At 49.0% G+C, this 16,054-nt stretch overlaps 2 protein-coding genes across 10 annotated transcripts in view; one reads left to right on the forward strand and one right to left on the reverse strand.

Moving 5' to 3' along the window:
* HMOX2 (heme oxygenase 2) overlaps window positions 1-13,220 on the forward strand; it is a 29,649-nt gene extending 16,429 nt beyond the window's left edge. The window contains exons 1-6 of one of the 2 annotated variants that reach the window (XR_009452536.1): window positions 7,799-7,921; window positions 10,126-10,243; window positions 10,647-11,138; window positions 12,065-12,191; window positions 12,281-12,493; window positions 12,760-13,220. Coding sequence is in view for 1 of the 2 variants with exons in the window: in XM_059692981.1 (XP_059548964.1) it covers window positions 7,839-7,921; window positions 10,126-10,243; window positions 10,647-11,138; window positions 12,065-12,191; window positions 12,281-12,408 (948 nt within the window). In the remaining variant the exon portion in view is untranslated. Of the gene's footprint in view, window positions 1-7,798; window positions 7,922-10,125; window positions 10,244-10,646; window positions 11,139-12,064; window positions 12,192-12,280; window positions 12,552-12,759 lie in introns of those variants that run through there. The other variant, XM_059692981.1, reaches the window with a different exon arrangement.
* Window positions 12,741-16,054, reverse strand: part of CDIP1 (cell death inducing p53 target 1) — a 32,475-nt gene continuing 29,161 nt past the window's right edge. For all 8 annotated transcript variants that reach the window (XM_059692984.1, XM_059692987.1, XM_059692992.1 and 5 more), the window contains 2 exons: window positions 15,187-15,475; window positions 12,741-15,076 (listed from right to left, as the gene is read on the reverse strand). In XM_059692984.1, coding sequence (XP_059548967.1) covers window positions 14,965-15,076; window positions 15,187-15,475 — 401 coding nt within the window. In that variant the 3' untranslated portion in view covers window positions 12,741-14,964. The remainder of the gene's footprint in view (window positions 15,077-15,186; window positions 15,476-16,054) is intronic.

Genomic DNA, 16,054 nt, shown 5'->3' on the forward strand with positions numbered 1-16,054 from the left:
TATGGCAATGGGTGCTATAGAGATGTGCAGACCCAATTGTGACCTCCCCTCGGATGCCTCCAAGCTTCTGGCTTCATTGTCCACCAAGGTATAGCAGGTCTGGTTGCTTCCATTCAGCCACTGAGTGGTGGTGGGTACCATCCCCTTTTTCTCCCCTTTGCAACCAACCATCTCCAGCCCTGCTAATCCACCAAAGCACGGCTCCTCAGGAAATAATCTTCTCTGGTTGTCGTGTAATCTGAGTGAGCTAAGGTGAGTGCTGTAGGCACAAGCAGCAGCAGCTTTTGAATTTTCAAATAGGAGGCTAAGCATTTACTTCTCAGAAATAGAATTGAGCTCACTTCTCATACTAAAAAAGCAAATGACACTCAGTGGTTTAGAAAATCTGTCCACTGCATGTGTAAATGCAGTGTAGTGTATATAGCCTGGCTTTCTCTGTTGCTAGTAGTCTGGTGACATCATATTCATCCCTCATGCATGTTAGCTGTGGACACGGGGGGCATCATGTTGCATTCAGAAGGAAAAAGGTTTGGTCCCAACTTGACTGTTAACTCTCTGAATGACCTTGGCCATATTACTTAATTCTCTTGATGTTAGTTTCTTCATAATCAATGGATCCCTGATCAAAAGTGATAGCCTGGTGTGCCCCAGTCTGTTAGACTTTAGTCTGGTTCTCTTTCTCTGCATCACCCTTTCGTGGGTGAACTTGAGGGCCTTTTGCCTCTCTGCTAAGGTTCCATTAAGCCTGTTTGTGTTTGTAAAGAGGAAAGCACCCCGGAGCTGATAGCACTTCTAGGTTTTCCAAAATGGAAATTTAGCAGAAGCATCTTAAACACCTACTCTCTCCCTCCACCCCCAAATGCTGTTTGTACTCATCTTTTGTGAAAGAAGCTGAAACCACAGATGACAATTGTTGCACCTGAGTGAAAGGAAATTTAACTGACTCATACTTAGTTCACAGGACACATGCTTTTAGATTGTTCCAAAGTTGGTACCTCAGGGCGACCCATAGTCTCATCTGCATTTCCTGTTATAGCCAGCCTTGTGGCATGTGTGATGCCTAGGCTTTGTTATAAATCCTAGCCTGACCATTTCAGAATTCAGGCAAGGCTTCAGCCCCCACACCCCAGATACTTCTCATGGGACTAAAGCGTCTTGATCTTCTCAGCCCTCAGGGACCAGGCAGAGTCTTGCATTTATTTCATTTTTAGCAGGAAGTGCTCTTTACCAGGACTCATCCTTCGCACCAACAACAGTAAAATTCTGGCCCCTTCTCTGAGCTCTTCCATGTTTCAGGTTCTGTCCTGGTATCTGCTTTGAATGCTCAGTTATATTTGAGCATGCTAGAGATAAGCACACTGCCTCCCCATAAGAAAAGCCTGCCAAAGAGGTCTTGGACTTGCTGAGCAATGTCAGTTTTTGAGGTTACTAAGAGGCCAGTGCCTTTAGACTAGTTAGCAGTTGTTTTGCTTTCTGGTCACTTGTTGCCCAGATGTGCAAATGTATGTTTAGTAAATCTGATGTAAGAGCTCTGTCCCCAAAGTCCCCACATTTCCAGGACTCCTTGTCAGAACTTGCTCTTTATCAAGAAGTTAACAGTCATCAGTTCAGTGAACTGTGGGATTGCATTCACCCAGTGATTAAAATGAAAGGGCTGAAGCTTGTGTAGAAGATTTCCTGAGGAGTGGCAGCACCAGAGTTTAGAGACCTCGGGCCATTCTATATAATAAAAGCGTAATATGCAAATCGACTGAACGGCCAAACAGCGAACGACCATCCGGATGACCATCCACGACCATGCTATGACACCCACTGGCGCCAGGCCAGCCAGGGCGCGTGTGATGCGATTGGTTGGTGGCCCGGCCATTGCCCCATGATCGCCCTGCAGAGGGAGGTCCAGGCCACTGACCACCGGGCTGTGGCGGGTAGGTGGGGCCTCCCTCTGCAAGGGAAGCCCGGGTCCCGGGTGCTGGAGGGAAGCCGGTGCTGGCAGCTGGGGGAAGGAAGGCCTACTCTTGCATGAATTTCGTGCATTGGGCCTCTAGTTTATTCTATAAAGTCAGAAGCTGTTGACCTAGATGCTGTGGGTTTCCTTAGAGTTTTGCAAGGCCTCTCTTATCAAGTGCCTTGTTGGGTTAGAGTTGATTCACACTATCCACTGCTCCCAACATCCAGCTCAGCCAGTATGGAGCAGCATCTGCAGTGTGGATTTTCTAGCTGCAGTGGTCACATGTCTCACCTTGGAATGAACAGCTATTCCCATGTCCTGATGCTACCAGAGGATGAGGGCTGAGTCAGAAGTACTCAGGTGTGACTTCAGAATTATCTGTGGAGTCACTGGATTTCACATTCTTCCTCAGTGTTTCATAATCACCCAACCAACAACTGTCTCAATAAGAGATTATCAGTAATTGAAGCAGCATTACATTTCATGAAACAGCTACACAGGCTAGCTCATTTAGTCTTCACAGCACACATGAGAATGTGAAGCAAAGAAAGTTTTGTTATCCTGTTTTATGGATGAGGAAACAAATACTTTCAGAGGTTATGACTTACCTACAGTCATGGAGTTACTAAGCATTAGGATTCCAAATCTCAAACAAAATCTTTTTAGCTCTAAACCATTCCCTTTGTGCAGGACCCAGTTGCCCTTCCATTCCCGCAGGTGAGCTGGGTCTATAGCAATAATCAACAGTGAGCTGAAACCCAGGAGTGGCCCTAGTAAACTGACACGTCCTCTCCTACCCCACATTCCAGCCTCCCTGAGGTTTGTCTGCTTATTTACCTAACTCAGAAAACAGGTTGTACCTCCTCAGCACATCCGTTTGCAGGACGGATGCAAAACTGTCTGATGGTGTGGGGTATACGTTAAAAGTGCTGGATTTTAAACAGTGCTAAGGAGAACAAGTTCATCTCCACACTGCACCAGGAACAGGGCTTTTTCCTCCTGTTGAGTTTCCTGATATCCTAGCAAGGTCTGAAAAACTCACCAGGTGTCTCTCTTAGGGTAGGTAGACCAGCTGGTCAACAGCTGTAGTTCATTCTCAATTCTTTTTGTAACTTTTGAATAAGTTAATATTTGTTATAAAGTGTTTTCACAGTTATTGTCTTATGTGATCCTCTCAGTATTTGAACGATGGGTAGGTATTCATTCTATTTTACAGGTGAAAAATTGAGAGAGCTGGAGAGGTTTGGAAGCTCTGAAGAAATGCAGCTTTCTTTCCCTGGCTTGTTCACTTCTGTTCCTTCCACAGCAGCCCCAGCATTTTTTTGTTCCCCAGATCGTATATAGGGGTATAAGTACGATGTTAGAATTTACTCTTTCTATGTAGATAGATACTCAGAACAGAACTTTAGTGATAGGCAAACACCTATTTGTTTATATCTGCTGAGAGTATGTGGCACCATTAAGCATTGACTTAGCTTGGTTATGGTATTGTTAAATAGAAACAGGTATTCTCACTTAAAAGTGAAAAGCCTTTAGGCTATCTAATGAGAGAAGTAACAGGGAGAGTCTGGGATTCTTTTAAAAAAATATTTTTATTGATTTCAGAGAAGAAGGGAGAGGGAGAGATCAAAACATCAATGATGAGAATCATTGATCAGCTGCTTTCTGCACACCCTACTTTGGGGTTCGAGCTTGCAACCTGGGCATGTGTCCTGACTGGGAATTGAACTGTGACCTCCTGGTTCATAAGTCGACGCTCAACCACTGGGCCGGACAGTCTGGGATTCTTGTATTCTGTGTTTTACCACCAAAAATATTTATGGGTCACATATGACACATGGTTTCTGTAGGAGGTAATATATCATTTTTGAACTGCTACCCTCCTGAGTATCACAATATAAGTGGGTAGGGTGAGATCATAGACAAAGATGTATACAATTAAGAGGTTATTTGTTCTGCCTGAAGAGTGGAGAGAATAAACACACACACAGCCACAACCACACAACCCATGGCTGTGGGAAGGAAGCTGTATTAGTTATCAGAGGCTGGCCTTCAGATAGAAGGAACCAGAGGCCTCACTGACCTCCTTTCTGGCTAAGGAAAGGAGCCAGAGTCTGATGGATTGCTTGCCCTCACAGGCGTGGTGAGGAGCAGCCTGCTGGGTCAGGGTTAGTGGATGTGGAACTGGACCTGTATGGAGCATTCAGAGGTACTGGGGAACCAATGTGCAGCTCTGATTGTGGAAAGCATCTTAGGGCAGGGACTGTAGGGGAGATCCTCAGCCTTCCAGGAGCAACAAAGAAAACACAGCATAGATAGGTAAATGCAATAGCTAGCCCAGCTGGGCCCTGAGGTGTGAGAAGGGCCTGGGCCAGCTCAGAGGCTTGAGAAATATAAATAAGTCATTAGAAAATCCATACCACAGGAGGGGAGTTGGGAAGGAGAGGGAGAAAGAAGGGAGTCAGATCTGAAGAAAGGTAAAACCAGCTTTCATACCAGCTAATTTAGAGACATAGTACCCAATTAACATTTTTGTTATTTTACTTGGTGTTTTAGAATTTAATTAATATTTTCTTATTCACACACCGCCTCCTTTTATTTAGCAAGCTTTCTCAGTAAGCATTACTTTTGTGCAACTGCACCAATTATAATTCAGGTTGGTGACTCCCCGGGATGCTGGGTTCTAAGTGGTTTAGAACATGGTATTGGACTCTGAGAAATAGTCTGAGGGAGTCTTGATGATTGGGCCCTTAGGAAGCTTCTGATTTAACATAAGACCTTATGTATCTTATAACTGAAAATTTGTACTCTTTTACTAACCTATTGCCCCACCCGAGCCCCTGACAACACTGGTCTACTGTCTGTTTCTTTCTGTGACTTCAGCCCTCCTCTTTTTTTAAAGATTCCCCATATAAGTGGTACCATGCATATTTTTTGTCTGCTTACTTTACTTTTTTTTTTTTAATTCTCACCCGAGGATATTTTTCCATTGATTTTTTTTTTTTTTTAAGAGAAAGTGGAAGAAAAAGGGAGAGATAGAGAGCATCGATGTGAGAGAAACACATCAATTGGTTGCCTCCTGCACATGCCTTGACCAGGGCTGGGGACAGGGAGGAGCCTGCAACTAGGGTACGTGCCCTTGCCGGAATCGAACCCAGGACCCTTCAGTCGACAGGCTGATGCTCTATCCCCTGAACCAAATCGACTAGGGCTTATTTCACTTTTTGATATTTATTTTCTAAGCATTCTTGGAGAACATCAGTAAGCCACAATCAAAATATAAGTACAAACAATCCTATTTAATTCCTGTCATTAATCCCATTGCTAAACCTAAAGGAAAGGGAAGGTTCAGAAAGATCATGCTGAGTAAACCACTGTAACATCCCAAAAGGTAACAGATGTAACTACATGCCTAGAGAAAACTCAGAAAGGATGTGTACTAACAATGGTTATCTCTGTGGGATAAGACAGACATTAGTTTTTATTTTCTTATTTATTTTTGTTGTTAATCCTCACCTGAGGATATTTTCTCCATTCTTAGAGTGAAGGGGGGTTGAGGGGAGGAGGAGGGAAGGCTAGAGAGAAAGAGAGAAACATTAATGTGAGAGACACGCCGATCGACTGCCTCCCGCACACACCCAGCCAGGGCTGGGGATTGAACATGCAACTCAGGTATATGCCCTTGACCGGGAATGGAAAACTGAGACCCTTCCATGTGTGGGCCAACGTTACAACCACCGAGAAACACCAGCCAGGGCTATTTTCTTCTTTATAACCTTTGAAAAGGACCATTTCATACTCTTCTTCCCTCCCCGTCCCCCCTTGACACCCGTTTCTGGGTAGAGTAGATAGAAAATGCTCAGTAAATAGAAAAATGAAGGTCTGTTCTTTCCTTGGCTTGATTTGGCCCCAGTGTTGGTAGCTCTGTGCATCTTTGCTGCTGTTCATCTGGCAAGTCCCCAGAGGGGGCTGCCCCTTTGCACTGGAAGAGCGGAGGCCTCCGGGGGGAGGATGAGCGTGTGTGGTGTAGGGCGGTGTTTCCCTGGCTGACGGAGGCCCACTCCTGGCAGCAGATACTGACTAGCCAACTCGTTATTTCCTTTAGCCCAGCAGAGTTTGGAGTAGACTGGGGACAGTCAGCTTGCTTGGTGACTCAGTATGGCTGATGTAGGTTGTTGGGTACCTTTTGAGCTTCTCTCCTTTAAAGTGAAGCTGCTCCAAACTGCCTGGCTTAACAGTTGAGTGCCCTGCTCCACTGCCCTCTGCATGAGGCCACCACGCCTTTAACAGGTAGGACGGCCTGGCTACAAATGTGCTTGCTGCCAAATCAGAACTGTTCACTTTTTTTTCCTTTAAGCTTTATCTATGATTATGTATTTTATGTTTTAGGTAACTTTTAATTTTGATACAATTTTAAACATACAGTAAAGTTGTAAGAACAGTACAAAGAATTCTTGTGTACCTTTTAACCAGTCACCATAAGCATTTTGCCTTGCTTCACTGCATGTCTCCCTCCCTCCCTCTCTCCTGTATGTATATGTGTACACACACACACACACACACATTTTCTGAACCATTGGACAGTAAGTGGCAGATGGCCTGTTTCTTTACTTTTGAATACCTCAGTATGTACTTCCTAAAACAAGGACATTCTCTTACATAATCACAGTACAAAATAAAAAAAGCAAGTTCAACACCAATATAGTGCTACTAGGAGCCCAGCGTGCAAAAATCGCGCAGTGCCACCCACCCTCCGGTCTGGCCCTGCCTCCCTCTCCGGCCCTTGAAGCAGCTGCAGCTGCTGCTGATCAGGCCCCAGCGCAGGCACACGGAGGCCCCTGCCACTCCGCCCCAACGCTGCGCGCGCAACCTCCTATCCAATCAACCCGTTATGGTGTCCCAGTTAATTAGCATATTTCTCTATTTTTATATATATATATATATATATATATATATATACACACACACACACATACATACATACATACATACATAGTAGGGGCTCGGTGCACGAAATTCGTGCACTGGGTGTGTGTGTGTGGAGGGGGGAGTGTCCCTCAGCCCAGCCTGCCCCCTCTCACATACTGGGAGCCCTCAGGCGTTGACCCCCATCACCCTCCAATCGCAGGATCGGCCCCTTGCCCAGGCCTGACGCCTCTGGCCTAGGCGTCCGGCCCGGGCAGCGGGGACCTGCAGCTGCAGCGGCCCCATGATCGTGGGCTTTGCTTTAGGCCCAGGCAAGGGACCCCTAGCTCCCGGGACTGCCAGCTTCGACCGTGCCCAGCTCCCATCGCTGGCTCCACCCCTACTTCCTGCTATCACTGGCCAGGGCGGCAAAGGCGCCTGATTCTCCAATCATGGCTGGGGGGCAGGGCAAAGGCGGCCCCAGGGCCGCCTTTGCCCTGCCCCCCAGCTCTTAGCTCCCCCGTGGGTTTCCGATCACTGTCAGTGGCAGGGGGCTTCTTCCTGCTTTCCCTTTCGCCTCCCTGCATTGTGCCTACATATGCAAATTAACCTCCATCTTGTTGGCAGTTAACTGCCAATCTTAGTTGGCAGTTAATTTGCATATAGCCCTGATTAGCCAATGAAAAGGGTAGCTCGTACGCCAATTACCATTTTTCTCTTTTATTAGTGTTGATATATAGATTACCTAATCCACCGTCCATAATAAAATTCTGTCCATATTCACATATAGTCCCAGTGATGGCAGAGCTTTATTAGAAGGAAAACACCCCTGAGAAGTGTGGGTGACTCCTTGGTGAGGTGGCTCTGAGGAGAGCAGAGCTAGCAGGTTATTTGGGGAAATGACTGATGTGGGCTCCACATCACCTGTTTCTTGTATCTCCACAGGGCCCAAGGAGTAAGGGCAGCAAGAACCATACTCGCAACAATGTTAATGGAACTGGAGACCTCCGAGGGGGTAGAAGAGTCAGAGAAACAGAGGTCCGCCCCGAAAAGGGAAACCCCCAGCAGGTGAGGATGGGCCACCAGCGGAGCCAGGGCCTGCATGCCTAGCACACGTGGCTGCCTGTGCTGCAGGCACCAGGTACAGTCAGGAGCCCTGCTGCTGTGGCTCTCAAAGTGCCTGGCCGAGACAGCAGACAGCACCCTGGGCTGCTCAGCACTCTCCCTGTGTGTCCCAGAGGAGACCGGACAGGCACTGCTAAGGGTGCTGAGTAACAGAATTTGATGGTGATCCTGGTCCTTTTTCTTCTAAAACCCTAAGCATTTTGTCGTCTGGGGAGAGAAAGAGTAATTAGAGGCAAAACTGGCATCTTTTCCAGTATCTTCCACAGACTCTTAGAATGTGGGAACAACTCCAACTCCAGGGGTTTTTCTTACAGGGTAGGACCAGTTCCTCTAAGCCTCAAGTTACTGGGGCCTGTTCTCCATTATTATCCTCTCATCATTGGCAAAGTTCTCTCTCTCTCTCTCTCTTTGGTTAATCCTCACCAGCGGATATTTTTTCCATTGAGTTTTAGAGAGAGTGGAAGAAAGAGGGTGGGAAGGGAGAGAGAAACATCAATGTGAGAGAGACACACATCGATTGGTTGCCCCCCCACCTGCACCCTGACTGGGGCTGGGGATCAAACCTGCAACCCAAGTACATGGTCTTGACCAGGTCTTGTGTGTCTTGACCAGGAATCGAACCTGAGATCCTTCAGTGCGCAGGCTGACACTCTAACCACTGAGCACACTGGCCAGGACACAAAGTTGGTTTTATAACTTGAAATAATTGCTAATATTAAATTACTGTCAGAATGTGAGTGATACTTGCTACTCTGCTAAAGAAGCCAGCAGAGGCTGGGCCATGAGAGGCCAAGTTTTTCTCACTCTAGTAGACAGATTGTGTGTACACACAAGCCCCTACCAGTGCCACCATCTTTAGGGTCATGCATTCTCTGCTTTGTCTGGAACTGGCATCAAGCGGCACAATTTCATCCTTTGTAATTTTGTTAGGCAGCACACACAGGTCCTGCTTGGCTCCAACTTTCCCAGCATTTGTCTCATTCTCAGCGACATGTAATCCTGAAGAGGCTGTGGGTCCAGAAGATCCACAGTCAGTCCTTCACAATTGTATGTATTCTGGGAGACATTCCCCAGGGCTGGCTATTCCCTGGAGAAGTCAGCAGAGGGAACACAGGTGTGTTTCTTTGGGTACTAGGTGGCCACAGAAGCAAAGCATTGTTCATTTGGGTAGTTCAGAGACTGGGATACTGCTGAGAGGCAGGCCACAGTCGTCCCTCGTGTTATGCAAGTCCTTGGTAGCAGACATATCTGTGCAGCCCCTGCCTATCAGCTTAGCAAGCGACATGCTGGAGCTGAGAAGGGCTAATTCATACACACATACATGTACATGTATACACACACACACACACACGCACCTGGTCTCTCTCTAGCAGTGATTTTCAACTTGTGTGCTGCAAGAATTTTTAAAATGTGCAATACCTGACTAGTTAGTCAGGGGCACTGACCTCTTTTCCCTTAGATTGTCAAATAAAGAAATGACAACAGCCAACACAATAGCTATCCAGTGACTGCCTGTTTTGAACCATAAATATATAGGTCATATATAGAGTTGCATTTTATTGGTCACATTACAAATTAAGGATTGGTTAATTCTTGGTATCAGAAAACCTTATATACAAGTACTAGAGGCCTGGTATACAAAATTCTTGTACTCGGTGTCAGGTGTCCCTCAGCCTGGCCTGCACCCTCTTGCAGTCCGGGAGCCCTTGGGGGATGTCCGATTGACAGCTTAGTGCTGCTGTGGAGGTGGGAGAAACTCCTGCCACTGCTGCTGCACTCCCCAGCCATGAGCCTCCTTCTAGCTGAGTGGCACTCCCCTGTGGGAGCGCACTGACCACCAGGGGGCAGCTCCTGTGTTGAGTGTCTGCCCCCTGTGGTCAGTGCACATCATAGCGACCTGTCATTCTGCAGTTTGGTTGATTTGCATATTAGCCTTTTATTATATAGTAAGGATAGGCACCTGATTTTTTAAAGTCACTTTGGAGCAAAAAGAGTAGGTAAGTACTATTATTTTTATAAATCAATCATAATTATACATATTTTTTTGGTCAGATTGACAATAAATATATTTTGTTGTGCCACAGAATTTTAGTAATTAGTTTATGTGTGCCATGAAATGCAAAAGTTTGAAAATCGCTGCTCTACAGGATGGCTGACCTCTCTGAGCTCCTGAAGGAAGGGACCAAAGAAGCACATGACCGGGCAGAAAACACCCAGTTTGTCAAGGACTTCTTGAAAGGCAACATCAAGAAAGAGCTGTTTAAGGTTTGTGGCTCGGTCATGGATGGGTTCGGGTTAGGGGGCCACAGTCCCATGAGAAAGGTCCCCCTGGAGTTGCTCCAAGGGAGAAGCAAGGCCTTTGTTACACTCTCCTCTTTTCTGATGCCAGGCTATAGTTTCCATGGCTTAAGTGGAATAACATAGTGATGTAAAGAAAGCAGAAGTATCCATGTCCAAAGAATTCACCATGTCATTCCTTATAGAAACATGAGTTTTCTGAGTGTGTGAAATAATTCGCTGTATAAAAATGGGCTTTTGGGGACAGGAAAGGGGGTTGCTGTTCAAGCCTTTGCCTTCAGCTGCTCAGACACGGTGGGCGGTGGGCTCTGGAGCTGCTACCCAAGGCCCACAGTCCTTTCCATTGGTCTCTCCCCATCACCCTCAACAGCTGGCCACTACTGCACTTTACTTCACATACTCAGCCCTCGAGGAAGAAATGGACCGCAACCAGCACCATCCAGCCTTCGCCCCCTTGTACTTCCCCATGGAGCTGCACCGGAAGGAGGCACTGATTAAGGACATGGAGTATTTCTTTGGTGAGGACTGGGAGAAGCAGGTGCAGTGCTCTGAGGCCACCCAAAAGTATGTGGAGCGGATCCACTATGTGGGGCAGAATGAGCCGGAGCTGCTGGTGGCCCATGCCTATACCCGCTACATGGGGGACCTCTCGGGGGGCCAGGTGCTTAAGAAGGTGGCCCAGAGGGCTCTGAAACTCCCCAGCACAGGGGAGGGGACCCAATTTTACCTGTTTGAGAACGTGGACAACGCACAACAGTTCAAACAGTTCTACCGGGCCAGGATGAATGCCCTGGACCTGAACCTGAAAACCAAAGAGAAGATTGTGGAGGAGGCCAACAGGGCCTTTGAGTACAACATGCAGGTACTGCTTGGGGCCGGGTGGAAAGGGGCCTCTGATGGTGTGAGCTGATCAGAACTGCCCAAACAGACACTGGTGCATTAGGACAAATGCTCTGCAGCCCACCCGAGAGAAATTCGAGGGACCAAATAGGCCACAGAGGGCATGAGTCCAGTGATAGCTCTGCTTTACTTGATAGACCGCCTCTGTGTTTTGTTTTTGGGAAGGGTGAGGCCTCACCATGATGTGAGCTTGGGGAGAATGGAGTTGTCTCCCTCCCTCACCACAGGATTCTGGTTTTGAGGAATGGAGTTCTTCCTTTTTAGCATGGATTGCTATGAAAAGTCTTGGTGAGTTCAGGGAGAGAACAAAGGAGAGCAAGGAGCATAACTCAGTTTACAGGTACCCTTTAGATGGGGCTGAGGCTGATTCTGTCCCCAGAATCCAGGCACCAGTCAAGTGGCCCTGGAGGGAAGTGAAGCATCAGCCTAACCACAGGCCTGTCAGCCTCTAACCTGACATCAGGGGGCTCCAGGGTCTGCTCAGGATGGGTCAGCCCTGCTAGGGCCTTATTCTTCCATATTCCTTTTCCTATTGCTTCTTGCTAAAAATACCCAGCAGCTGGAAGTGGGGAAGTACCATGGCTCAAAGAGTGTTTTTTTACTCTCATGTCTGTACCTTGGATAGTTTCAGTCGTGGGCTGTGTGTGGTTAGTGCCCGGGGAAGATCCACCATGGTCAGCAGCTGTAGGCTGCTGGACAGCACAGGTACGACCGTACTTCCCAGAGCTTGTGCCAGGTCAGTGTCCCCACGTGCAGCTGCCGTTTTGCTGGTTTGCACCCCTGAGCAAACCTTACCTGCTCCAGCTCCCTCTGCGCAGAAGAAAGAGGTTTTTCTCTGAAAGCAGAGTTAAGCAGTCCAGTGATGGTGTTGCTCCTCTGCTCCTTCAGGTATTCAATGAACTGGACCAGGCTGGCTCCTTGCTGGCCAAAGAGATCGTGGAAGATGGGCTTCCCGTGCACAATGGGAAAGGAGATGTGCGTAAATGCCCCTATTACACTGCTAACCAAGACAAAGGTAGGTCTTGTATATCCCGAGCTCTCCTCCTAGGGCAGGTGTGTCAGCATTCCCACTGATGCCATGTCCCTGTTGGTGCTGCCACACAGGTGCCCTGGAGGGTAGAAGTTGTCCCGTTGGAACAGCCATAGCTGTGCTGAGCAAGCCCAGCCTCCAGTTCATTCTGGCCGCCAGTGTGGCTCTGGCTGCTGGCCTCTTGGCCTGGTACTACATGTGAAAGACCCATCACCACATTGGCGCCCTCCTCCTGAGTGACTGCTGGCCCGCTCCCACCTCTACCTGTGACAAAACCACCACCCCAGGTGACTTTTTAAAAATGCTGGGTTTGAGAAAAGCAACCAATAAAAGCCAGACACTAAAGCCTCTGCCTGTTAGTGTCCTCTGCTGACAGATGCTGAGCTGAGTAGAGGCTCACCCTTCCTGCAGCCGCCCAGGCTGTAGCACTGGGAACAGCCAGTGCAGCTCAGTGACCGGCCTGGGCCTCTGGAACCAGCTTTGCTTCTGGGCACCCACACCTCTCACCCTGAGGTTTTTCTCCTTTTGTTCTTCCTGCTGTGTCATCATTTAGGTGGGTATCTTTCCCCTGCTGGGAGCGGAGCAGCCAGCCAGGCCAAGGCGAGGTGCTGTAGCCCCGTGGGAGGGAAGGGACTCCCCGGATGCTCCTGCTCTACTGGGGGGCTCACCTGGGCATGTGGTGAGCAGACAGAAGCCAGGCTTGCCTGGGCAGCCAGTCCTTATCTGTCTCTAGCAGAAACGCCCAAGTGGGGTGCGTCCAGCCATGGCCTATCTCCTCCTGACCTGTGTCATGCTACAGCACTCAATAAAGTGGACTCTTGACAGCTGCCTCCTTCCTGGCACAGATGTCATCCTCGCTGGTCTCTGACATCCTCCTCCTGCTGTGTTCCAAGACTGCTAGTTACCTTATAAATAAGCATAAAAAACCATGTACTTGTATTGAATAATTGATTGTCTAAAATAGAAATGTGAACTTAAATATTTTTATTAATAGGCATCTATTGTTTTATATAATTGAGGATCTGAACATTTTATTCACAAAAGGGTTAAATGATGGGGAAGCTTTTTTTTAAAACTACTGACCAAGACTACCTACCCCTACAATTCAGATGAGGGTAGGGGCAGAGCTGGCCCAGAACTTGGGGGCCTAAACTGTTCTCCACCCCCCCGCCCCCGAAGCCTTAGCCCAGTGTCTCTGTCTTGCTTAAGGGAGTAAAGCTACCTGCTTCCAGAGTAGGATGACCCTGAGCTTCAGTTGGAGGGCTCCAGCCTATAGATCCCATGGTGGATGCTGTGATGTGGAGATGGGTAAAACCAGTATCAGATAGTAAGATAGTCAACACATGCCCTGGCCCAGTCATAGCTGGAATGCCAGGGCTCCTCCAGACGAACTCTGGCTTGTTTTAAATTTAATTAGGTACTTAAATGTTAGTGTCATCCCTGGCAGTCGGTATAGCATAAGCACTGAGAGACCCTGAAGACGACCCCCTGCCCTTAAGACTACCTGTAGCCCCACCCTCTTCCCCTTGCAAAAGAAGGAAGCCAGGCAAGAGAGCAGAGGCCCAGGTCAGGGGAGTGAACGGACCAATTTAATGAGAAACTACAAACAGACTGGTCACAATTCACAGTGAGAGAAGGCCATGCAGTGGCAGTGTGAGACCAGGAGAGGGGTGGCAGCAGGGTACAGCAGTCCACAGGTGCAAGTTCACCGACAAACCATTCAGAAAAGACAGACAGCATGGCCTCAGGCCCAGGGTAGGGCTAGTCCACCAGGGTACTCCGCCACTTGTGGTTGCTCCTTCCTGGTCCCCAATCCAGTGCTACAGTTGTTCCTGCTATAGTGCCTGGAGCAAGCACAGTGATAGTGAGTCAACCTGGGTGAAGCGCCCAGCGTTCATTAGAGAGAGGATCTACAGAGAGCACTGTAAACCTTGAGTGTGCCTGCAGGGAGGGGCCTATCTGCCATCTCTGGTCCCAGTTGGAATACATCAGCCTCCAGGCAAAGGTCATGCCCACACGCAGCAAGGATATGTTTTGGACAGAGGGGCTGGGCTCCTGGGGATTCCTTCTGGCCCCAGTAAAGACATGTTCACAGAGGCATGTGGAAGGGGAGCTAGGCAGGGGCCAGAGGCAAGTCTCTTGGTGAGCCAGGGCCAAATCACTTATCCCATGAATAGCAGTTGTGCTGACTCTTAATTCCATGAGGCTGCTGGGCACCTGGACAAGGTGTTGAGTTCCTGAGAGTTCTGGTGGGAGTCATTCCACCTCTAGCACCCCAGGAACCCTGGCCTAGGACTCCGTCCTGTTTGGGTTCACGTCCCCACTCTTGGCCCAGCAGATTAGAAACTGTGGCTACAAGAACAGCCCCACTGTAGGCCCAGGTCTGGAAAACTAGCCATTGCTCTGGCTGCTTTTGGCTCCACGAGAATAAGGACCAAACTTATACCTCATATAAGAACAGAGGAGTGAGACCCCAGTAGAGACCTTTCCCAGTGTATCTTCCTAATCAAACACCAAGCAAACCAGCAACATACATGCTCAGTGCCAGCTCCCTGCCACTTGCTGACTCTTGGCCTTAAATCCAACAATTTTGCCGGAGGTCAGATGCTCAGGGAAGGGCAAGGCAAAGAAGACAAGAGTTCCAGGGGACTGGTGGAACACCTTCCACCCCCAAGCGGGAGTGAGGACAGAGCCACTGAGTGTAGGGAGCAAAGCACAGGAGTCCAGACTGACAGCGGGGAGTCCAGTCCAGGCTCCGTTAGCACAGGCGCTTGTACGTGTAGATGTAGGCTTTGCAACTAGGGCACGTGTGCGTCACATCCTTGAAGTCGTTGATGAGGCAGGGGATCAAGCAGCAGCCCAGGTCACACCTGAATCAGAGAAGGGGAGGCCTGAAGAGAATGTGCCGAGGGCACTGGGCATACTCCAGCTGGGTAATGGGCAAGTGCAGCCCCCACCCTCAAGCACCCATACCACCTACCCCATGAAGCAGCAAAAGAAGCCCAGCACGAAGTTCATCAGGCCAATCTCGTAGGAGATCTTGGTGGTGATGGCCTGCTGGCAGTGGGGACACACTGTCTGCACAGGTGCACCCTCAAAGATCTCTCCCTGCAGCACTGTCACCGTAGTGGCAGCCCCTGAAGGGACCAGGACCGTGGCTGTGTGTCCGCCAGGACCAGGGTAGGGCCCTGGTGGGTAGGGCCCTGGAGGGTAGGGCCCTGGCGGGTAATAGCCCATGGGTGGATGGGGACCTGGAGGAGGGTAGAAACCTGGAATGGCACAGAAGACAGAGCAGACGAGTCACTGGCTTGTCACCCCACGGTGCTCACGTGAGAGTTAAGTACAAAGTCCCCAGCACCCAGGGCGCAGTTGAGGGACCAGTTCTAGACCTTCCTTGTCTCTGCCCCATGGGGACCAAAACAGAGAAGATACCTGACCCAGCCAGACAAGACAGCTGAGAATAAGGCCCACTCTACCCCTCGGTCTCAGCTCAATGCACTGGCTCCCTGCCTCTGACACATGGGATTGGGCACTGTGCTCAATGCCCTCAACCACAGGAAGGAAAGCCTCGCTGCTCCTCAGCCCCTCTTATGCAAACAGGGCTCTCTTCCCCACCAGTGTTAGGTCTTGCACTGCAGTGCCATCTGGTCCACTTGACTTGGGGACACCTGTGCAGGAACTGTGGGTCCTTCTCTGGCTTGAATAGTCCCTCTGAAGAGTGCCGGGTGAGCAGGAGACCAGGCCTCCACCATGGACTCAAGTGTCTGGCAGGGAGTGGCCCCTATAGCACCCATGAGTCCATAGCACCTGCCACTGCCTGAGGAGCCTTCCCACGAGTCAACCCTCCT

This window comes from Myotis daubentonii, chromosome 4, assembly GCF_963259705.1.
Source record: "Myotis daubentonii chromosome 4, mMyoDau2.1, whole genome shotgun sequence".
Lineage (NCBI taxonomy): Eukaryota > Metazoa > Chordata > Mammalia > Chiroptera > Vespertilionidae > Myotis > Myotis daubentonii.